Raw genomic sequence first — 24,960 nt, forward strand, 5'->3', positions numbered from 1 at the left:
GTCTATTTCTGCAATAACTGCACTTATGGCTGTGTTTACTCTATTAATGTTAATGTTACCGCTCGTTGCTTCGGGAGACGCCGTTACTGTTTTGCCAGCGGCGGCCTGTATTTCACGTCATCAACTACGACGCAGTCCCTGATTGGCCCGGTTACATTGTAATTTCAGGAAATCGATGTGGGCGGCCAGAAGTCCAGACTGATCCGTGGAGCGAAACAGAATGTGAGGTCACGTGATCAGGATGGTCTTACCAGGCTAATATTACAGGGCCTGGCATGTTTATCATAGTGAGTTCGGTCCTTTGGCTCGAATTGCATTCTCATCACCAAGGAAGGGTCAGAGTTCGTCTGGCAGCGGACTGAGACCGGCCTCTCAAGACGGTCCCAGTCCGCTTGTTCTGGTCCACACCCGAGTGCGACTGCTGCGTTCATATCTGCCCAAACATGCGCTCCGGGGTCTGAAATAAAGGCTCCTAACGAACTAGGTGTGAAAACACTCTTAGAGGAGAGAGAGGAACAGAAAGGGAGAGATAAGGAAGAAAGAAAGAAAGAAAGAAAGAAAGCCACTCAGTTAAGAACAAAGAAAATATGAAAAAAAAACAGAGGAGAGAGAGAGAGAGAGAGTCCTTGAGGACATGGCACCATATCTGTGAGCACAAGCTGAAGGCTAATACAGTGGGGAGGGGGTGCGCACACACACACACACACACACACACACACACACACACAAACACACACACACACACAATAAGCAGCCAGCTATATAGCAGAGAGATAGAGAGAAAGGGAGAGGGAGGTATAAAATGAGGGTGAGAGAGACAAAAGGATCAGAGAGAGAGAATTAGAATAAGTGAGAATGAGCGAATGTGGCATGAATGTGAATGTGAGAGAGACGAGAAGAAGAAGAAGAAGAAGAAGAAGAAGAAGAAAAGAGGGTAATGGGTAATGGAAGAGAGAAAGAGAACGAGGGAGGTAATGAGAACAAGGAGAGAGAGAGAGAGAGAGTATTTACTGTCCCTCTACTGCTGTGGTCATGTGAGCTTATACATATAACCTTCACATGACAAGGGACGCCAACACACACACACACACACACGCACACACACACACACACACACACACACACACACACACAAATGAAAGATTAAACCAAATTCAGGTAGTGTTTTTTTTTTTTTTTTTACTTAGTAGTAGTCAGGTCTTGGCTACGGTCTGTAGTGTTATGATATAAAAATACTGTCAGGTCCTCTGCCCTGTCCTCCCACACACACACATACACACACACACACACACACACACACACACACACACACACACACACTCACCAAAGTAGAACACGCTCACAAAACCCCTTGGTCTCCCTCTCCCTTTGGAAACACAGTGCTGCTGTTACATGTGAAGCTCGGCTCTCTGCAACTTTTGGACTTATTGGACTTTATCCAGCTGCTGTGCGGGACGGCGGGCAGACCTCCCACCTCCAGCTAGTTTTAGTTTTTTAGATGGAAGGAAAAGTGTAGAGAAGAGAAATAAGACAGGTAGAGCAGTAGAAATGTCAGCCGGGCTCTTTAATAACACGAGGAAAGGCCAATGGATTTTGGGGGTTTACTGTAAAGGATAAGTTTGTCGATTTTGGACCCGCATATAATCCCTCTCTTCCATCCCAGTAGCTCTTGGACCCACAGACAATATTGGCTCCAGAGTCCCATCATGGTCGAAACAGCGAGCTCTGTTGCCTCTTGCTGATAACAATGAGTCCAAACTGTTTGTCAAAATATCTCCAAAAAAATCCAGTCTGTGAAAACGATACGGAGAGCGACCGACGTATTTCTCTCTGCGGCCCGGAAAGCGGCGGCACCGACCGTTTCCCCTCAGCGGATCGTCTTCTACCGAACTCTACTGTTTACAATCTGACCCGACCTGAGTCTTAACACATTGCTTTTTCTCTCAGGCTTTTGGTAGTTAGTGTGTGTGTGTGTGTGTCTGCTGTAGTCCGTGTGTGAGTGCTGTTGAATGTATGAATAGGACAGGGGTTATAAAAAGCTGTATTTTATGTATGTGTGTGTGCGTTGTATGTGTGGCTGAAAGGTTATTTTATATAGTATTTTATATATGTGTGTATTCTATCTCCTAACTTACCTGTGTATGAAATGTGCTATACAAATAAAATTGACTTGACTTGACTGACCGTCCAGAACCAGATCACTCCACCAGGAACCGCCTTTCACCCCACAGCGGTCTGTGCTGCAGCAGAGAAAAATAGTTCTGTGATTTCCTGATTAGTGAAAGTTGCGTAACGAAGGAACCGAGTCGTGTTTCCTCTCGACTCTCCTGTGAAGATATTTTTGACAAACAGTTTGGACTCATTGTTAGGAGCAAGAGGCAGCGGAGCTCGCTGCTTCAACTGACAGCTGACTCTGGAGCCACAAATTATAAAACCTATAGGTCCAAAATCGCAGCACTTATCCTTAGAGGGAAAGCCAAACAACTGTCAGTTCAAGGGGGTCAGAAATATTCTTTTGAACTCTTTTGAACAGCACTGGCTTGTACAGAAAGCGGGGTTGATGGAGTGATGGAGGGAAAGCTGAGATATTTCAATTCCAAAATTAAAAACAGCAGTCTGATGGTGCTCGGCTTTCGTAGCGTTAAAACATAATTATACTCTTATGGTGTGGGGACCCATCAGTATGAGGCACGCTGTCTGAGAAACACTGCACTCCTCCCTTCAGCTGCTGTTGTGGACTTTTAAATGAGACTATTTTTGCACCAAGGCTTTTGCAGTGGCATAACAAACCTAGCAACCACATCTGGCTCCATCATGGAGGAACATTGTAGAATTGTGTGTTAATAAAGTGTAAATCTGTATGAAGCAGCTAGAAGCAGAGAGCAGCTGAGTCAGCTTGTTGTGGTGTGGCTGTAGATCCATTCAGTAACGTTCTCAGTAAAAGTGAATAGTGTGATAAGGTGGATTTGGTTACTGTGACACAGTAAACTGTCTTGTCTTTAGCCCTAGTCTCTACTCCAAAACACTCTGAGTTGTAGCTTGAGAAGAGTCAGCTCAGTTAACCTGAACAAACTGTTAGCTAGCTAACTAGCCGGCAAACACACTGATGTTAATGTGAACACGCTAACGCTAGCCGCTACTAGATACGTTAGCTAGTGTGCTAATCAGATGTGTTAACAACAAGACAGTGATGTTAGCTGACCAGATACTATGGTTAGCTAGCTAACAAGCTGACATTATCTAAACACTAAATCAATCAGATGGATCAGTGATGAAATGATCAGTTCAGTCAGAAACAGACAGAAATTAACCGTCTGTTCAGTTCTGTTGAGACAGAAACACAACCAGCTGTTCACAGAGCTGAGGACCTCCAAGATGGCCGCTAGAAGGGGGGGTGGGAGGTGTGTGTGTGTGTGTGTGTGTGTGTGTGTGTGTGTGTGTGTGGGCAGGCTACATTATCTGAAAGCCTTCTTTGTGGGTATTGAGGAGCTTTTAAAATTTGTTTTAGATGAAATAACTCAACCTTGTCCAACCAGCTGACAGCTAATTTGTGAACAGGACACATACACACACACACACACACACACACCCACACACATTCAACTGAATCGATCGCACCATTCACAGCTGTAAGAGATTCTCTGACCAGCCAGTGACTAATAGACGACACATTAATCGACCTCTGCATGTGTGTGTGTGTGTGTGTGTGTGTGTGTGTGTGTGTGTGCAGCTGTGCCCTGTTTACAAATGCATGGGCAGTGTGGTTAGTAGGTCACTGCACAAACTCATCTGTCCGACTGCCAACAAATCACACTAAACAGAGATGGATGGAGAGAGAGAGAGAGAGCGAGAGAGAGAGAGAGAGAGAGAGAGAGAGAGGGGGGGGTGGGGGTGGGGGGCAAGGTCACTGATGGACAAACAGGAGGTAGAAAATAGATGGGGATAAAGAAAGACCATGTATGTCAGAATGTACTCTGCTACAATTTTTTTTTATTTTTTTTATCAGACCTGGTGCAGACTGACATGATGGATATGATGCAGTTTGATTGATTACATATTCATTTTAAAGCTGATCAATACTACACTGGATGTCTGTGGGAAGCCCTTAAACTGGATTAATTCCAGTGTGACATTTTGATCGAATTCCACACAAGCGCGTATGAATATGCTTTGTAAATACTGTTGTTACTATCATCACCCTGTGTTTCAGTGGAGAGTTTTAGTGTCCCGTGATGGTCTAAATGTTTCAGAGGCTTTTCCACTCTGACAAGAACAAAAATTCTGGGGGAAACGCTGAATTTCTGGGATTTGGCATGAAAATGGTCAAACTGATAGACATTGAATATCAGCACAAAATATAAGCTTTTGGCAGCCTCAATCCAAAATATGTTGGTATTGGTATTGGCCTTCAAAAGCCCATATCAGTTAGATAGATTAGTGTTAGCACGCATTCACATCCAGCATGTTCTGATTGGTTTATTTTCCTACTTTCCTACTTCCTACTTCCTACTTGGTTGGGTTGTCCAGGTGAGAATAACGACTTTTGAACTCTGTTGGCACCAAATAAACGGCAGCAAGAGTCTCAGTCCTCTAACAAGAGAACTGCAACTCCAACTGCAGGAAACCACCCTGAAACACAAGGGATTATGGGTAGAAGGAGATGGACACGGGTCCTCATGCTTGGAAAGCCTAGCAGAACAAAATGAAGTCTGGACTGATGCTCATATTCAGCTCTTCATGTGTTCTTAACTGGTATGAACACCACAGAAGAAGAGACAGACAAGTCCATCATGCTTCTTAGTAATCTCTAACCTGACAGGATGACAGGTTAAAACTTTGTCCAGTAAACAAGCTGCTTGTGAGTCGCGTGACTTTTGTTGACGAGCTCTGGTTGGCTTGAACCTGAACAAACCAAATACAAAAATACAACAAAGTGACCTGTTCCAGCTGAGAAGCAGCTGGTGGATCGCAGCCTGGCGAGCAGCTACAGTGAAAGCCTCCCTGCTTCTCTGGCTGTGCAGTGCGAACAATTGGCTGCTCACTGATGCAGCACTAAAATGTGACTTTTATAACAGCCCAGTGACATTTTTGCATCAATCTCGACTGCAGTTCTGTGTAATAAACGCTATAGGCTACATTTGCAACTTTTTTTTGAGGTAACTGATATGGAAAACATTCCCATCAGCAGGGTGAGAACTAACTGGGTCAAACACAAGGTGGAAAAGCTCAGTGGGTGACAGGCACTCAGACAACCGATATGAACAAAAATCAATTCTATACTCAGACATGCATTAACGATACAATACATATCAGCCTGGTATAGCCCACATTTCACTCTACAGACAGTACACACAGTAGATTATACATCACAGTACTGTAGTGATGAATAAAAAGGAGACTGGAGGAAGCTACCTACAGTCCAACCACCTATATAAACAAAGATCAACTATATTTCTCGAAAAGCATTAATTGATACTTTTTTCTCTCCTTAAAAACACTGTATCCTCATATATCAGTTTGATACTTGCCATGATGCACACTATGAATTCTCCTCTTATCGACCCTAAAAAGCCAGTAAACTGTATTCTGCCAACTAAAAGCAGGTTAAACTGAGTTTTAGGTGGGTTTACTCTCCGCTGCATCACTGGTTATACGGGAAACAAACGCATGATGGCGAAATATTGACAGTCTAATGATTGCATGCAAAAAAAACCGTCCGTGTTGGCTCCAAATGGGCCAGAAAACTGGAAACACCTGAACGCAACACGTGTAGCCATGCTGTCTATCAGCGTTATTTGAACCTCGCCATTGAATGAAAATATGTCCAGTCTGTCTGGTTGTATAACGGACACAGTCGGAGGATAGTGATACCAAACCCACCCGCCCAAAACATGGATGGACCCTGACGACAAAACCAGTACAACATTCCTATAATATTCCTGTAATATTCCTATAATATCCCTATAGCGACTTGCAGAGCATCCGCGGGACTAGTGAGTTCCCAGCAACCTTATCGTGCTTTTTACCTCCTGTGATCTCACTATAATATTCCTGTACGTGATATTTTCGTGCTATCCTTCTAATATTTATGACAGAGCTACTATGGGGCTTTTTTTTTTTTTTTTTTTTCCCCCGTAACGGCAACGACAGCATCCGCCGCTGCGCAACCAAAACATCCCATCCTGCGTCTTGACCCGCTTGGAAATAACGAAATCCTAATTATCAGCCGTGTTAATACGAGCTAGGCTTTTAAATGCAGAGCAGCGGGGAGACATGCAGACCTCGGCAGCGGGAACAGAGGTGAAAACAGGAAACGGAGAGAGGGGAAAAAGGCGACGGTAGAGCCGGTTTACTTACGCCTGTCTGTAGATTGTATAAAAGCCATGATGGTGATGATGAGGATGATGGTGATGATGATGCTGCTGGTGCTGAAGAGGGTCGACATGACTGGAGTCTGACATCAGCAGAGATGTGGATGCTGCGTGTGTGTGTGTGTGTGTGTGTGTGTGTGTGTGTGTGTGTAACAACCCCCCCTCCCGTCCCTTCTCTCGCTCGCCTGTGACGAGGAAGAGAGAGAGAGAGAGAAATCAATGAAAGAAAAGCAGCTCAAATTTGTTCTATTCTCTATTTATTGATTTTTTTTTATTCATTTATTTGCTTTAAAAAAAAAAGGCTCATAGGGGGTAAAAAATTTCACACATACTTCAGAATGCTTAGAGATACAGTATGTTTTAAAAATATAGGCTACAAAATTGCATCGGTATATGTAAATGCCATTCATTAAAAAAAAAAAATGTTGAAAAGCAAAGAGTTTATTTTGGATATGCAGTGTGTGATAAACAGCACATATAGGAGCAATTTAGGGTCTAAATTATTTTCCAAAAACAGTTTACGATAAAAAAATTGTACTTAGTTTGTGTAGATTTTGAAACATATCTCAACATATTCTGAAGATATGTGAAATGTATTTATTTTCTGCGATATGGGGAGAAATAATTTTGCATTCATAAAACATACAGTGAAGAAAATGAAAGGTTTCATTGCAGAACTTTACACTGCACACCCCAGTTTGGATTAAAAACAAAATGTTCTGGTTTTCAGTGCTAAACACAGTGTGTCAACAATACACATGATCCTTTTAAAAGTCAGGGTTACAGTACATTACAGTATTAATGAGTTTGACTTTCATCCCAACAGTGATTCAGTCACAGTACCACAGGTCTGAAAATCCCCTGCTGGTGGACATTTTATCTGACACTTTCGTCTGACTGAAAAAATAAAAAAATAAAAAAATAAAAAATAATTGCACTGCACGAAGAATCACAGTCATGACGTTCAGAGGAAATAACACACACAAATGTGCTGACACGGCATGACGTCAACCTTATAAATAGGTTGATGATTAATTTATCTCAGTTATGTGGAGAATAATTTGACTTGGAAATGGAGCTTGATATGCACACACTACAGCACACTTAGCTGCAGTCTGTAGTCTTAATTAAGACAGTGAAAGTTGGTCTTTTAAAGCCTAAGTATTTAGGCTTAGTATTTAGCATAGTACTTAGGCTTTAAAAACTACCATGGACGATGGATCAGTCCCAGTGACTGGATTTTGACTAAACCTTGGGGAATGATGTGTGGCATTGTTCCGTTCTGGCATTTTCAAAACTATGTTGATTAGCCTACAACATGTGATTATTCATCTGTACATCACGCACAATGTCTCTGATCAGATTTTCACAAAACTTCAGGAAATGATGCGTCTCTGCATTTTCAAAATGGCACTGATTGGCCAAAAGGGAGTGCAACAACATTTGTTTACTTGTCAATGATTGGCCCAGGGGCGGCTTGCATTATTCTTGGGGGACGCCATGTTTCACCTGTTTGACAAAGAGGTAAAGTTGGTCTGTTTAAAGTCTAAGTACTGGGATGGGGAGGTAAAGTTGGTCGGTTTAAAGTCTAAGTACTGGGATGGGGAGGTAAAGTTGGTCTGTTTAAAGTCTAAGTACTGGGATGGGGAGGTAAAAGTTGGTCGGTTTAAAGTCTAAGTACTGGGATGGGGAGGTAAAAGTTGGTCTGTTCTGTTGTTGTCATGGTGACCAATAAAGGTCCAGCAGCTAGCTGACAGTCTGTTGTTTTACCTCGTGTTCGTCTCTTAATGTCGAAACCTGCTAGACTGATGAGTCAGCAGCTAAGGCAGACTACCTTTGGCTTTCTGTCTCTGGATGCGAGCTCTGCCTGTCGGTCTGTTTCCTGGTTTTGCTGCTAACTGTGTCAACTACTCAAACATTGATGCTGATGAATCACGCGGGTTATACTGGCCTACATTCAGCTGTGAGCCACCACACCGCTAACTGCTCTGACCCAGACTGAGACACAATGACATGGACCGAAATAGAAGGAAATTGAATGAAATAGACTGAGGCAGAACTACAGAAACATGGTCTTCTCACAGTGTTTGGCAAATTAAAGGGGGAATGCCACCCATAAAAAAAAAATAATAATAATACATATGTTGTTCCTGTGTCCCAGGACAGTTCAATCAGTGTTTGTGGACTTGCTCCACTCTTTCCTAAAGCTAGAAACAGAACTGAACCTTGAATTTGCGACGTCACTAGGATGTAAAATCTGCTCCATTGACAATGAATGGAGTGCTGACTTTGTTGACCCATAAGATCCTCGTGTGAGTTCTTGGTTTAAATTCTGGTTCTGTTATGAATGCTAGAATTGCAAACTTAATTTTGGCGTGGCAACTCAACATAGCATCTCATGGCTCCGCAAAGCCAGCATCCGTTTACTGTCAATGGAGCAGCCGCTGATTTGACATCCCGGTCACATCGCAAATTCAAGAATTTTTCCGTCTGATTTCGAGCTTCAGGAAAAGAGTGGGACAGGTTCACACTGACTGACACTGACTGAACTGTGACAGGAGAAATAAAATATGTCGATTGTTAAAATGGGTGGCATTCCTCTTTAATACCTGGGTCTAGATTTCTGTCTGATCTCGTGTGTTTGTGTACATACTGTGTGTTGATTAGGAGCCATTTCACTGTTGCTGTCTCCCCTCAATTCACTCTCTCTCTCTCTCTCTCTCTCTCTCTCTCTCTCTCTCTCTCTCTCTCTCTCTCTCCAAAATTAAATTAAAATTAAGACACCCATACTTAGAAAGCATCAGTGACATTTCTGGAGCAGCAGAGAGTTTTAGTGACACAGAGAGAAAAAATAACTTTTTGGGTCACAGTCAGCGAGGTTGGCAGTTTTTTTTAAGTATATCTTAAGTTTTTTTTTTTTTTTTTTTAATAGTTTTTGTAATTGTTTGGTAGTTATTCTATAAGTTCATTCATAGCCTATGATTTTTTTTCTTGTTTTTTTTTTTTAATATGTTTTTAATTTCATCTAGTATTACTACTGCTCTACTACTACCACTACTACTGCTACTATAGAGAGAGAGAGAGGAGAGAGAGAGAGAGAGAGAGAGAGAGAGAGAGAGAGAGAGAGAGAGAGAGAGAGAGAGAGAGAGAGAGAGAGGATGACTTGTACCTAATCACATGGTACCTTTATCCTGCTGGACCGTCAGCACAGTCCTGATTTCTGTAACATGCACTTCCCCATAGTAACACTAGAGGGAGACATTGGTACATATATACAGTACAATATATTATACATTGATATACGGTATTCAGTATACATCTTTTCTACAGTCTTTACAGTCTGTATATACATACAAATTCATATTCTTATATTTTCCTTTCAGTATTAAATCATTCAATTGGAACAAAAACCTTTACAATGTAGAAAGGTAGCACTAAGACTTTTGCACATGCTGAAAGTTAAGTTTTTGCATCCATGAAAGGCTTTAGTAAATCACAGCTTTAAAGAGATGTTTTTCAATGTCTGACTCAGGACCCGCAGGTGGGACACAGGAACACTGAAAATGGGCCTTAAAAATGTGTTGTATTAAAAGTGATTTCAAAAGTGTTTAGTCTATGTTTTGTTGCATAAAAACTTCCCATATCTCTGCAATATAAGGGAATTTTAGGCTTTTAGGCATACTTCATTTTGTCCATACATTCACATTTCTAAACAACCAGGTTCTATGTGTTTACACTCATGACATTTTTTTGTGGACATAAAAAAAAAAAAAATCAAAAAAAAGACAATCATATCAATATAATGACACAGTCTTTTCCAACAGAATCTTACATTTGCATCACAAATCTCCTGGGAGCCACAGCTGGCACCATCATGGATTTCTTGGAAAATTAGGTGTGCACAAATAAAGTGTAAATCTGTATCAAGCAGCTAGAACCAGAGAGCAGCTGAGTCAGCTTGTTGTGGTGTGGCTGTAGATCCATTCAGTAACGTTCTCAGTAAAAGTGAATAGTGTGATAAGGTGGATTTGGTTACTGTGACACAGTAAACTGTCTTGTCTTTAGCCCTAGCTTCTGTAGCTCTCACATAAACCTAAACAAACCACTCTTCAGCTTGCTAGTTAGCTAGCTACCTAATTTAGCAAAGCAACTAATATTAATGTGAATGAATGTGCCACTATAGGTACTGGCCACATAACATTAGCTACTGGGCAAATCGGATGTGTTAACCACAAAAGAGTGAAGCAGACCAGAGGCTCTGGTCCGCTAGTAAACTAACAAGCTGATAGCTCAAGTTCTTTATTGTCTAATGTGCAGAAACGCAGGGTTATCTGTACAATGATAACCGTTTAACTGTTAGCTAAACGCACAATAGTAGATCCGATGTGTCGGTGGCAAAATTAATCATCAGTGTTCTCAATCAAAAACAGCACAGAAATTAGCTCTATGTATTACACAGTGTTGGCTAAGTTGTATAGTTTAGAGCTGTGGCCCTCCAATATGGCTGCCAGAAGATGCATTATGTCACCTGAGCACTCTTTATAGAATTGACAAATTGGAATTGAAATGGCTAATTTGTTAACATGAGGGGAAAAAAACTCTGGGAACCAAGGTACCATGTGACATTCCAGCTTTATTATAACAATAACACACAGCCAAGTACAGTCATTATTATTGAAGTACCCATAATCCCTCTAGAGTATTATGGCTTTTACACAATGGTAACCAAAATGTGTACTGTCTGAAAAGTTTTCTACAAAGTAGTAAACATACATAAGAATAAAAAACAGCAGAAAACAAAAAAGAAGGCTAACTCCCTCCCTGGTTACCACAAGAGTTGGCATTGCAACCAGTACAGCAGGGCTAGCCGTGCATTATGGGAATTATCAGCATCTTTGACCAATCAGATAGCTCGGCTGTTTAATGTGATTTTGAAAATAGATGTCAGTGTCAGTGCAGTGCTTATTGTCCTAAGTCTATTCCACAGAAGAAGAAAATGATGATATGTAATGTATGTAATGATATGTTAATGTCCAACGAGTGTGTGTGTGTGTGTGTGTGTGTGTGTGTGTGTGTGTGTGTGTGTTCATATTTTTGTGTGTTTGCAGACTGCAAGATGTGTTATCAGTGTTCCTATCAGTAGGCGTGAGTGTGTACCTGCATGTCTATGATTATATCTGTGTGTGTGCGTGTGTGTATGATTATATCTCTGCGTGTTGATATGGGCCTGGTATGTGTATGATAATATCAGTGTGTATGTGTTTGTGTATGATTATTCATTATTATTATACTGTTTATTCTTAAATGAAAAATGCGGTACGCAAACTAAAAATAACAACAGTTATGAAAAATTATTGTTGTTTTCAGTTTCAAACCGCATTTTAAATTTTTTGTTTTGTGTAAGAATAAACAGAGACATGGTATGCATCTCATTTTGCAAGTTATTAAAGTGTTTTTAAATCTACGCACCACTAGAGACTTTTAAATATTTTCTTAAGAAGACATTTGTCAATACTCCTGCCTTTACATTTTTGTGCGTACGATTATACCTGCACGTTTCATCCATGCATGGATCCGTGCTTGTATGTGTGTGTGTGTGTGTGTGTGTGTGTGTGTGTTCTCATCTGTAGCCTCCTAAACGAGGACTTTACATGCTGTGAGGCCAAAGGTCAGCAGCGCCGCACTGACCCTGACGCTCCATGGTGCTTTACAGGTGATTCTGGCGTCCGAGCCCAACAGAGACGCCTGGGCGGCCAGATTAAAGCAGAGGTTCCTGGACATGCAGCCGAGCAGCGACGCCTGGGTGGAGCCTGATGGAGCTGCAGAGGAAGGAAGGGAGGAAGGGAGGAAGGAAGGAAGGAAGGGAAGGAGGGAAGGAGGGAGGAAAGATGGCACATATCAGAAACAGAATCACTTCATTCTACACAAGACATACTTCACATACAGTGCAAAGGGTCAGTGCAAGATATATAGATACTGTATATCTTGCATATATATATAGAAAGACTATACATATGAGTCTACATATAGACAGTAAACTATATGTATCAGTCTACATATACAGTGTAAAAAAAATGAGGGTTTTTCTTTCGTCTCCAGACTTGCCAACCTTACTTCAAGATATTTTGAGTCAAAGTATCTCGCTGCATTGGCAGATAAGTTTGCTATTTCAATAAACTTTTGTCAATATCACTTTCATGAAACAAGTGAATTGGCAACATTGTCATATAAATAAAAGTCCATTTTGCTATTTTGTATGGCTGATGGCTCGAACTTAACAGTGATCCAATATATCCAGTTCATAAAGCTTTTCCATTTGCTGTTCTGAACAGCCGGTGTCTGGTCGCTCTTTCCTGGGAAGTGATGCGTTTTACATTTCCTGGTTTGTTTGGAATCAACAGAAGAAGAAGAAGAACTGGGTAGTTAGCGTGAGCAGCGATAGCCACCGTGGCTGAACAGACAAAGAAAAGAGAAACTCAAACCGCATCAACAGGAAACCTACAGAACAGTCACGTGGGTTTACAGTCAGTTTACGGCAGGAACTCACTGGTGCCGTTGAAGCAGCTGTTCTCGACTCCGGCGCAGCTCAGCGCGGCGCTGCAGCTCCCGGCCAGGCTGTCGGCCAAACTGCTGCAGGAGGGACAATGCTTCCCGTTGACTGAGGTGCTGGGAACTGGAGACAGGTTACATGTGAATGACAGAGACAGGTTGTATGTCGTTTTTCTGATTTTCATTTTTTTTTTACTTGAATTGAAAGATTACATGGTCCTCTACAGCAGTGATTCTCAACCTTTTTCATATCATGGACCCCTAATTTAGTCCACATTAGAGCTACAGACCCCCATTTGGTGAGATTTTGTCTCGAATCGAGAATATTTTTATTGTCAGATATGATTTTGTCCAGAATCCCATGACGATCTGTATTGTAGGTAGAGAGATAACAGAGAAACTATGATCAAAACAGTCATTCTAATACATTCTCTAATTGTGTTAACTTCTTGTAAATTAAATAATGCTGAAGTTTAACAATTCATCAATTTGCTGGGGACCCCCTGGAACCCCCTCAAGGACCCCTGGTGGTCCCCGGACCCCACATTGAGAACCACTGCTCTACAGGATGAGAAAATTTGGCAATACCAAGTATTTTTCCAAACCCCATTGGATAAACTCTAAAGATAAGCTAGTTTTTTAAAAGGTTTTCACCCGACAACAGTAGCAATGTGAAGACATTGGTTCCAACATGAGATCGGCACCATTTTAAACATGTGACACCAGCTCTTTTTTTCCTTGATAGCAAAAAATTTAAAACAAAATATGTGTAGTAGGCTAAGTAAGATATTTACTGCCCCATATAGCAAAATGACCATAATATATCTGTGGGGGTTGATAGGTTTGTCGATCAATACCAATAACTCAATTATTACTTGGCCAGTTGCAGAGATTTCTGGCTTTCAAAACCCACTTTCTGACTCCGTACTTCTCATGAAATTGAGCGCAGAGAAACATGTCGTATCCGTCCTCCATCCTCTGCGTACTTTAGTTTTAGAATCGTACTTCGGTCGTTAGATATTACGTCGAACGCGTCATGGAGGACACGAACACAGACTGAGAAACAGCTAAGTTCTATCGATGTTACCGCAATTGCTACTGTTCGCCAGTAGAGGGCGATAAAGCTCATAGACTGCTTATTGCCCCCTTCAATAAAAGCAGCGGTCGGTCGTACCGGCCAGTGTCTGGAAGTTGCAGTTATCGGTGGCGCAGCAGAGCTGAGTGTGAGCTTCCCGACTGAAGCCTCGGTTCACCGACAGCTCGGTCTCCACGGTGAGAGGAGTGGTGCAGTTCAGTAGGGACGAGCAGGATTTAACCACAGTGCTGCTGATGGTGGAACCCGTCTGCATCACTGGGAAGAGAAAGGAAAGGAAAATGGAAACAGGGGGATGGAAGGATGGATGGATTGCTGATTGATTGATTGATTGATTGATCCATTCATTCACTCTTGTAATCCGCTACTTCCATTCTTGGCTGTGATTTAATCGGTGCTCATGAATTAATGTGAAGCACCACAGGTGATTAGGAAAAACAAATGTCAATCCATCCTACCAGAATGAAATTTGATTTGTTGAATTTTGACACAAATACAGTTAATAATAATAACACTTTTTCATAATTTTTTGTAATTTATTTTCTTAACATATTCAAATTTTCTAATATTTAATAAAACATTTGCATATCACTTAGAACGCTACAAAAAGGTGAATTTGTTTCATTTTTCTTTTTAAATTATTAACAAAATACAACATATGTGGGTAATTTTACGTTTTTCTTGTAACAAATGATAAAAAATGACAAAAGATATCAGAGAAAGCCTCTGTAAATTACCAGCTAAGCAGCAGGTCAAATTTGGAGGCTGTATCTACAAGTTAAGTTGAAAAAAATGAATGTTTTGCATACAGGGAATATGCCATTTTGAGAAAATGCCCGGAAAAGTAAAGCTTTTTCAGCTGATTTGTGCTTGGTGTAGTTGATGTAGCTGCATATGAATTAAGATTTCTAGTTGATTTTGATGAATATATGCATATATATTCATCGAAGCATAGACAAATATACACCCAGATATTATCATACACATACCAGGCACACCCATATACACACGCAGAGATACAATCATACACACATAGAGGTGCTACACTACAAAATAGTGTCTCGAAATTGACCAATCCATCCACAATTGTAATTTTCACCTGCGGTGCTTGGCTCTAATATAAGACAATGATAAAGTATAGTAATAATGATGTAAACATACTGGACACGTGATGCATTACTAAGACGGACCTGAAGTAGCAGTCCTGCATGCCGTGCTTGTTGCAGGACAGTCGACTGAAGTGGTGTTGGAGCACGCCTGGTCCGCACACCGGTGGCAGCGCAGAGACTCGGCTGAAGAGTTTACAAATACATTTAAAACAGCTCAGTTACATTCTAGACATTTGTTCTAGACGGAAATGTATACTTTCCATCCTCATTATTTTTCACTTATCCGGAGAGACTCGGCTGAGGTCAACAGTAGAATAAGCTTCAACTTCTTAGATCACCAACATCACAAGGAACCAACAGTCAGTGGTCAGTTTTTCTTCTAAATTCTCGATAGATACTACGTTGCTTGTTTTTGATGCTTTAAACAAACTTCTTGATATCAAAGGCAGTACAGTCTTTCGTCTGTCTTCATTCACTAGACAGTGTTCTTAAAATTTTTATACATATTTTGTTGATTCTATATACAGTAGTCCAAGGTAATGGAGCCCAAGCCCAAAATGTGGTTATTTTGCATGGACTTAGTAATATATTTGAACTCACTATCCACTGTGAAAAAAAAAACCGTAACATATATTGTAAAAAAATATAAACACCATAGATAAATGACAATTGTCAGGCAAGATATGAATACTTGAAAATAATTTAAATGTAGCATTTTATTTCTTTCTCTTTATCACTCTCCTTCTTTTCTTGTCTTTTTTCCCTTTTTCATTGAACTCCCCTGCACGTCTGTTCTCATTTATAACATCGTAAGTGTTATATTAAGAGCGATGTGTACTGTACAACTCTTAAAAAAAAGAAAGATTATATACCTGTGAAACTAGAATGATCATGGATGATAGAAAAGTTTTGGGTTTTTTTCGGGTTTTTTCAGTCAGCATATCTCAAACAAGGAAACAAAGTGTTATTATAATATATAAATGTGTTACTTCATTTCCAAGAGGAAGAGTTTTGGAAAATTAAACATTATCTCTCTCTGTCAGAGAATTAAAATAATAATTTGGCTCTCAGAGTTTGAGGGCAGAAGTTTTGATTTCTGATCTACAGCATGAAATTCAAACAGGAATTGGTACTGTGTCCACTTTTTTACAAATACAGGATACACAACAGATGATGGCTTGATCACTCTTCACATTTAAAAGAATGCAGGATGGAGGATCAAGGCTGCTGCATTGTGGAAAAAGTCAAATACTGACTCCAAATCAGGGTTGGGGCCATTCATGAATTGAATTGAGAATGCATGATCAATTATACTACATGTAATCTCAGATATGTGATGAGAACAAAAAAAAAAAAAAAATCCTGAAATTCCAATTCAATTCCAATTCTGTTTCCTGTAGTTTTTTTTTTTTTTCAAATTCCAATTCCAGTTCCTCAGTTGAATTGGAATTGATGAGTTAATTCCCCTATCCTGCTCCAAATATCTTGAATACAGGTTAAATCACTCTTCTCATGTGATGCAATATTTAAATAACAGAAAAATTTGCCAGAATTAGTTGTGGATGTGAGTGGGTTACCTGTGTGGAGCAGAGCCCAGGTCAGACAGGCAGTCAGCAGCAGCTGCATGTTGGAAGGAGGTCGTGGCTGTTTGGTGTTTCCAGACAGGAACGCCGCGGCTTATATAGCTCAGCAGAACCAGAACAGATAGACAGGACACTTCCTGGTGGATCACAAGGAAACTTTAAAGAAGGAAGGGACAGAAAAGTCGCTGGGAGGCATCAGAGCCGAACTGAAACCATCCCAGCCTTACCTCCTGTTTAAAATCTGTCAGCAGTGGAACCAGTTTTACTGCTGTTGTATCTGTTAATAGGCTTCAATGATTTTTCTCGCTCTCTTCTTTTAGGCCTATGAGTTAGTTCAGTTCCTCCTTTAGTCTGCTAGCAATGAGGCTGCATCAGAAGGAAGGCAAGAACTGGCAAAGCCATCAAACGACATGTGCTTGGGAAATACATGAAATGTTCGAGTTAGTGAGCCACACAAGAAACCACCAGCAACTCAGCCGTGTAGGGAGACCGTCCTGTAACTGTCTCAGGTTCAGCCTGTCGAAGCGTCCTGGAGCAAGACACTGAACCTCTGTCCTACTACGACACATTGTTGGGCCGGCGTTGGTTTGGTTGGTGATCTGATGACATCATGAGGCCGCCGTCAGCTAGGCACCGTGTTTTACAGAAACCCTACCAACACTGGTCCAACGATAATCTTGCGTAGCCACACCTCCACCTCAAAATATAACGGAGGTCTGGAGAAATCCTCGTCAGAAAATGTGGGATAACGAGACATTGCGGAGCCAGAGAAGCCGTTCGATTGGCTCAGAGTTTGAAACCACACGACACGCCCCCCCGCGGTCTGTCCAGGTAGAAACAAGTTTCCTTTATTTTCCTTTATTGATTTTGGCAGCAGGTCTGCCTCTTCTTCTGTGGTGTTCATACCCGTTAAGAACACATCATTTTGTTCTGCTAGGCTTTCCAAGCATCAGGAACCGCATCCGTCTCCCTCTACCCATAATCCCTTGTGTTTCGGGGTGGTTTCCTCTAGTTGGAGTTGGAGGACTGAGACTCTCGGTGCCGTTTATTTGGTGCCACCAGAGTTCAAAAGTCATTGCTCTCACCTGGACAACCCAACCAACTACAGGAGGAAACACTGCAGAGTTCAGATAAACCGTTGGCTGTGAACGCAGGCTAAAACCGCCACAGTGAAACTGAGAATCACTTACATCATCATGTCTTGTATGACAGAGTTTCACACTACATACTGACACACAGGGTTCAGACACAGTGTCACTCTACGCTGAAGATTCATCAGGTAAAAAGGCGATGAATGATAAGATAGCAGCAGAGCAGGTGCAGCCAGGCGGGGAAAGAGCATTCCGGTATCTGCGTGCTGCACAAGCCATTTAACGCAGTATCGAGTCTTAAAGTCTTATTTTTTTCAGAAAACAGGTGCAGAAAACCTGCAAATGGAGCGAGTTCCTCCCAGTGTTTCTCATGCTGTTTCAAGACTTTTCTCTGCCTCATTTCAAGCTTTTAAGAAAAGCTTAAAGACTGAATACTTAATGACTTGTTAAGATGGACATGCTTTCCCGTGCGGTATGCACACGTGAATTCCAGTCGCAGCGTAGGATGAAGGTACATAACGTCCTCTGTCATGGTAGTGATGGAGAGTTAATCAGATTCAGTGGTTTAACCCCTTTTTTCCCCTTTAAGTTTCACCTTCCCGGAGAATAATGGGACATTTAAAACAGTTTCAAGATTCAAGAGATTCAAGACTTTCTTTATTGTCATTGTCATATTGTCAAGTACAACAAAATTGCAATCGCAGCTCCCTGAGTTTGATGCATAACAAACTAAACCATAATCAACAAGTAAATAAAGTAAAATAAAATAAATAAGACAAAATGAGTACAAAATGTGTTGTCATAAAACAACCCTAAGAGTAGTCAGTGAAAAACTTCAGAGCAGTTAAGTTAAAACATTTCCAAGTAGAGCGGTCAGCATCATGTGAACAGTCATGTAAACAGTGACTTATTTTCAAATTGCACTGTTCATTTGCCATAGAGGGGGGGAAGTGGTGTCCAGTGCACAGGTAAGTTCCCCAGGGAAACCACCTGTACTGCTCTCTCTCTCTCTCTCTCTCTCTCTCTCTCTCTCTCTCTCTCTCTCTCAATTCAATTCAATTCAGTTCAAGGTGCTTTATTGGCGTGACAGTTCATAAACAAACAATATTTCCAAAGCATGTAACAAGAGATTAATCATCAATTAAATTATTAAATAACAAAAAAAATTATGTAACAGAAAAATAATTCCATCCCCTCCCATGTATTATTGTGTGTGTGCGTGTGTGTGCGTGCGCATGTGTGTGTGTGTCTCTCTCTCTCTCTCTCTCTCTCTCTCTCTCTGACTGCTGCAGGGCGTCCATGTTTGTTTACGGTTTGTCTTCCTGGTTTGAAGTAGCATGTGAAAGCAACGCTGTTCAGCAGCCGACTTGGAAGTCCCGGATATCGGACTTTCTCAGCAGCAAACATGCACATATCCCTTGCTGCCACTTGGGGCCGCCAGACTGCAAAGCTGCCTAGTTCAGCTTTAACGCAATTTTCTTATTTTGAGATTGATTTCCCCGTTTCGTGGTTATTTCATGAAGTCGCACTGACATAATGGAATTGAAAATGGTTGGAATCAGTGAAGTTATCCGGCAACATGCAGTGAGATAACGTCACTAAAATATCCTAAAATAAAGTTGATACGTCTAGATACAAAATAAAATCCCCTGCCAAGCTTGTCATTTCTGGCTGTACACACGGCGGCTCGCTGCAGGGATCGAACCTGTGACCTTCTGACGACCGGACGGTGTTTCCGGCCACTCGTCCGCCCTGCTGCATTCCACCGCTTGTGTTCGTGTGAAGAGACAAATAACTTCCTGCTGCGCTGACGTCACCGCGGCGAGACGGACAGACAGAGAGAGAGAGAGATGCTGATGATAGAGGAGGAATGACGTCAAGCGAGGAAGGGTGACTCACTGGTTCGAAAAAAAAAAGTCCTGTCACCCAAAGGTCACGGGTTGGATCCCTGCAACGGCCCTGCCGAAGAGGCACTGGCACCCCGCCTGCCCACTCACCGCAGCTCTGAAATAAACTGAATTTACCTCAGACCAAGACACTGTTATGCATTGTATTGTAATAATAATAATTGTATTGTAATAATAATAACTGTATTGTAATAATAATAATTGAACAAAATAACAAGTGAAACAAATTGTGCAGGTGAGATAAAACCTTATATATTGAAATCTCACCTGAAAAACAAAAGACAAAATGAAGAAACAGTACAATAAAATATGTGACAATGAAGTAAACCAGACATAATAACAATATAACAATAATAATAATAATAATGATAATAATAATAATAATTATTATTATTATTATTATTATTATTATAAAAGGAAAGGAAAAAAAAAACACTACATAATCAGGATGTGAAAAGAAAAATTAAAAGAAAAAAGTAAGAGAATAAGGAATGTACAGTGTGTGTGTGTGTGTGTGTGTGTGTGTGTGTGTGTGTGTGTGTGTGTGAAGTCAAGTTTAACAAACAGCATGGATACCAAGTGCTTTATAGAGCCAAAAAGGACACAACAGATACGCTGTACATTTTGAGATATGAGGCTACAGCTTGTGTGTGTGTGTGTGTGTTGTGTGTGTGTGTGTGTGTGTGTGTGTGTGTGTGTGTGTCTCCAGTGCATCGACTTGTGACAGTCATGACTACAGGGAGAGAGAAAGAGAAGAGGAGAGAGAAAGAGAGAGAGAGAGAGAGAGAGAGAGAGAGAGTTACAGCATGGACAGTTCAGGCGGTTTGGTTCATCAGACTGCCTTTAAATCATTTATTTGATGTAGATTTGCAATAATTACGTCTTCAGGTAGGAAGAATATGATGTTTATTTTCACTATTATCTTATCTTATTATCACTAACGCATGCTCCTCTAAATTATACAATATATTTTTTGTCCAGGGAAACAGATGACACCCTGATCTACCTGCAGTTAATGAAAAGGGCTTCTAGAGCAGAGTTCATGTTGAGGCTCCTGTTGAACCAGCAGAGGGCGACACTGCTGCATGTGTAGCTGTATTACCTACAGCAGAGGAATGCTGCGGTCCACACACACACACACACACACACACACACACACACACACACACAGAGACTAGGCCATTTATTAGACCCTCATGCTAGTGTAAATGGTTCAGACATTTTAGGTATAGGAAGTTTAGCCAAGATGCAGTGTGTGTGTGTGTGTGTGTGTGTGTGTGTGTGAGAGAGAGACCGGGTCATACATAATGTGTGTGTGTGTGTGTGTGTGTGGTCATCACAGTACAGTACTGACACCTGCAGAAGTTCCTCCTGACCCTGCAGTAAACAGCCACCATGTAACTGTGGCAGGTGAAACATAACCTTGTTTATGGATACGGGTGTGTGTGTGTGTGTGTGTGTGTGCGCGTGTGCGCGTGTGCGCGTGTGTGTGTCGTTCCTGATGATCCTTGTGGAAGTGTCTGTGATGTAGTAGTAGTAGTAGAAGCTGGTGGAAGCAGTATTTTTCTATTTCAAACTACTCAGATTGCAGTACTTTGTAGAATAGATCAGATTTCTATTCAATGAAATAGGAACTTTCAGATCCAGATTGTGTCACTTTATTTTCAGCAGGACACACTGATGATCCTGTGATCCTGACAGATGTGTTTTTGTGTTGAACCCACTTTTGTTTTTGAACCACCAGGTACCTGCATGGTGTTGTTACTGTATGGTTCTTGCTTTTTTAGTATTGGTTTTGTTTGTTGTTTTGATTTTTGGTTTGAAGGCATTTTTGGTTGGGTTTAGTTTGTTTTGGATGGATTTTTCCATGTTTGATTTGATGTATTAAGCATTGTCATGTTGTTGATTCTTTATTGGTCACTCAGCTTGTCTTACCTTGTCTGAAGCCTTACCTTGCTGCTGCTTGGTGAGATTTGATCCCGGGCCTCCAAGACCACATGTGACCCCAGAGGCGAGGGTCTCACCGCTGCACTTTGACCTCCAGGCCCAGATGTGACTCCAGAATGGAGGAGAAGTTGATTCCGGCCATCCAAAGCTTCCCAGTTCTCTACAACTTTTATTTGAAAGACGACAGGAATAAACGTCTCAAAAAACTACGCTTGGCGGACAGGTGAGCCATCGCTGGACTCAGTGGTGAGAACTGCAGTGGTTTTAGTGAGTTTATTTTTCAGTGTTTACAACCCTGAAGAGTTTCCCATCCAACATCAACTGTGTTCCATTGTAAACAACAGGAACACAGTCACGTCTCTGACAATGAGTTGAGCAACGTGTTGGGCAACGGTTCCATCAAGAAAAGAACAAATTTCAAGATGTTTATTTTAGAGTCTGACTTATCCTGGTCCGGGAAACACTTGTGTGTGTGTGTGTGTGTTTGTCCAGGCAGCTAACCCTAACCCTTAACTGTAACACATTCCCCCTGTCGTCACCCTCTTACCCACAGCGAGCCACCAGGCTGTAAACAGGCTATACTGGGACCCTCGCACCGCCGACACCTTCAGTACGGTTACAGAGCGAGAGTGTTTTCAGGAAGAGGTGAGCGGCTGGAAGAGGAATGTTCCTCTCTCGGAAGACACACACAGCCGACAGCTGCTGCTGCCGGCCCGCTGCAACACAAACGGACAGGTGTCCTGTAGCCGGAGGATCACAGGTTCGATCCCCACAACCAAACACACACAGAGAGAGAGAGAGAGAGAGAGAGAGAGAGAGAGAGAGAGAGAGAGTAAAACAGCTGGTGTTGTTCAGAAGGCTGGTACCGATATTTTTAGACTGACATCACCAGTAGCTGATTTTTTGGTCTGATATTACATTTTCATGTCAAAAAATTCCCAGTATTCAGTGTTTTCCATCCAGAGTTTTCTTCTCATCAGGGTGTAAAAGCCTCTGAAACATTCAGAGCATCATGGGACACTAAAACTCTCCACTGAAAACCAGACAAATGAAATTCTGAATGAGGGAAGGACAAATTAATTCATGAACAAACAAATGAACGGACACACAGTGACCGACCCATAGTCTCACTTACACTTTAATTAATAATTTAAGAATTGTATTAATAATTTCTTGCACAACATGTTGTTTTAACTTTTCCATTGTGCCTCCAAAACTTCTTCTCTTGTCTTCAGAAATTGGGATAACTCAGTTTCCTCTGCTGTGAATTATCAGGAAACCAAACAGCAGCAATAAGAAGAATGTATGTTTCTAAATTTACACATAAACATATTGGCAAGTGGCAATCTGCAAAATCCTAATTTTTTTTGGTCATTCAGTCAATGACCACCTGTCAATCAAACAGTGTGGGCGGAGCTTGGGTTTCATGTTGATGCAGTTTGAGTTTCTCTTTTCTTTGTCTGTTCAGCCAATTCTTCTTCTGTTGATTCCAAACAAACTGGAAACGTAAAACGCATGAATTAAAATAACAGAGAGTAGCAAATGGGACATTTGTTAATATGAAAATGTTACAGATTATCACTTTAAAGCTGCACTAGTTCAATTTCACACTGTTCTGCAGTCCTGTAGAGAAAGTTTGAGTCGCTCACTGCAGCGTTTTGTTTCAACAGACGGGTGAAACATTAACCTGAGTTCCAGCATCACAGCCGATTATCAGTACATATTACACAGACTATCCCTTTAATCTGTACCCTGTCTGTCTGTCTGTCTGTCTGTCTGTCTGTCTGTCTGTCTGTCTGGTCACGTCTCTCATGTAGCTGTAGATGAGTAAACAGGGTACACACACACACACACACACACACACAAAAACACAATGCATACTGCAAAGTTTGTAGCGTGTTTGAGTGGCTAATGATAATTGATATTTCTGTACAGTATATAAATTCATGTTTGCTTTTAATGTAAATAGTAGTTGTAAATTGTGGTATTTCTCGGTAAAAACATGACAAGCATGCATGCTGACAACTGCTGCTCTCTTCTTTACTGGGAGGAACTCTAACATTTAGACAGAGTTTGTTTCCGAATATTTACTGTGAAACACAACTAAACGAAGGAAAAATATCAAAGATCTCCTGACGTGATGAAAGCACCTGCAGAGATGGAGAACAGGGAGGGAAGGCAGGAAATGAGCAGAAACTCAACGGTGGAATTATCCTTTAACCCGGACCCTAAAGTCGCTGTCTGCAGATCTCAACCAGGTTTGAAAAAAACAAATCGGCCGTTTGAGTTTGAACTTTTTCAGCGGTGACTTGAAGCCGCTGTCGGCCCACAAGAGGGTTTTTCATCTGTGTTAAGAAATCAAGCTCCAGCTCCAGTGACGACAAATAAAATATGAAAATATGAACTCAGTGGCGATGAGGGGAGGAGATAGAGGATGATTGACAACCTGAAGCCACGCCCTCCAGCCTCAGAGTTCATCTCATTGGTCTGATGCTTGTGGCTGAAAAATTATTTTAAAAAAGCAAACAGCGGAGCAATGGCGCTATTAATATTGCGGAGATTTTGACATATTAACATATTCAAAAAAATGTCCCAGTGTGGGGATTACTTCCTGCCTATTGTTGTTTGTAGCCTAGCAGCTTTGATTAAACTTTATTGATCACGTGGGGAAATGTAGTTCTTGCTGCAGCAACTAGAAACAGAACACAGCAGGGAAAAAGAAAAAAGAGAGAATTAAATAAGCAGTAAAAACAACATAAAAAATAAAAACAACCTCAAAAATAAAAATGACCTCATTTCACAAAAATGTCCTGACACTGGAGGTTTAAAAATTCAAACTGGTTCTCACAAGGATAGAAGTACCAGCACGCACACACACACACACACACACACACACACACACACACACACACACACAGCTGTGGAATGCGGTGACATAATCAATGTGGTGTGACTGCTGCTGTTTATTCACTGACCATTAATACACCTCTCTCTCTCTCTCTCTCTCTCTCTCTCTCTCTCTCTGTCTCTCTCTCTCGCTCTCTCTCTCTCTCTGTCTCTCTCGCTCTCTCACCTGTATTTGACCTTGTTATTGGTACAGTGTGCTCACTCTTCCCTAACTGAACCACATCTATTTGTGAGTGTGTACAGTATATAGCGTGTGTGTGTGTGTGTGTGTGTGTGTGTGTGTGTGTGTGTGTGTGTGTGTGTGTGTGGTTGAGGTAAGGGAACATGTAATGAAACAAACAAAACAACAACTAACTGCAACTGAACAGATGAGAAGTAGAGACAGTAGAACAAATAATCTGAT

At 41.3% G+C, this 24,960-nt stretch overlaps 2 protein-coding genes across 2 annotated transcripts in view; both read right to left on the minus strand.

The window, feature by feature from the left end:
* Positions 1–24,960, minus strand: part of LOC139911338 (uncharacterized) — a 279,947-nt gene that overhangs the window by 181,393 nt on the left and 73,594 nt on the right. The gene's annotated exons all lie outside the window — the stretch shown is intronic.
* LOC139911346 (uncharacterized) lies at positions 10,985–16,873 on the minus strand. Its single transcript, XM_071898863.2, has 5 exons — positions 16,700–16,873; positions 15,204–15,305; positions 14,095–14,271; positions 12,919–13,044; positions 10,985–12,190 (listed from the first exon to the last, which is right to left on the minus strand). The coding sequence occupies exons 1-5, from the start codon at positions 16,746–16,748 to the stop codon at positions 12,006–12,008; spliced, it is 639 nt and encodes a 212-aa protein (XP_071754964.1). The 5' UTR covers positions 16,749–16,873; the 3' UTR covers positions 10,985–12,005.

Source organism: Centroberyx gerrardi, chromosome 7 (assembly GCF_048128805.1).
Source record: "Centroberyx gerrardi isolate f3 chromosome 7, fCenGer3.hap1.cur.20231027, whole genome shotgun sequence".
NCBI classification, from domain to species: Eukaryota; Metazoa; Chordata; class Actinopteri; order Beryciformes; family Berycidae; genus Centroberyx; species Centroberyx gerrardi.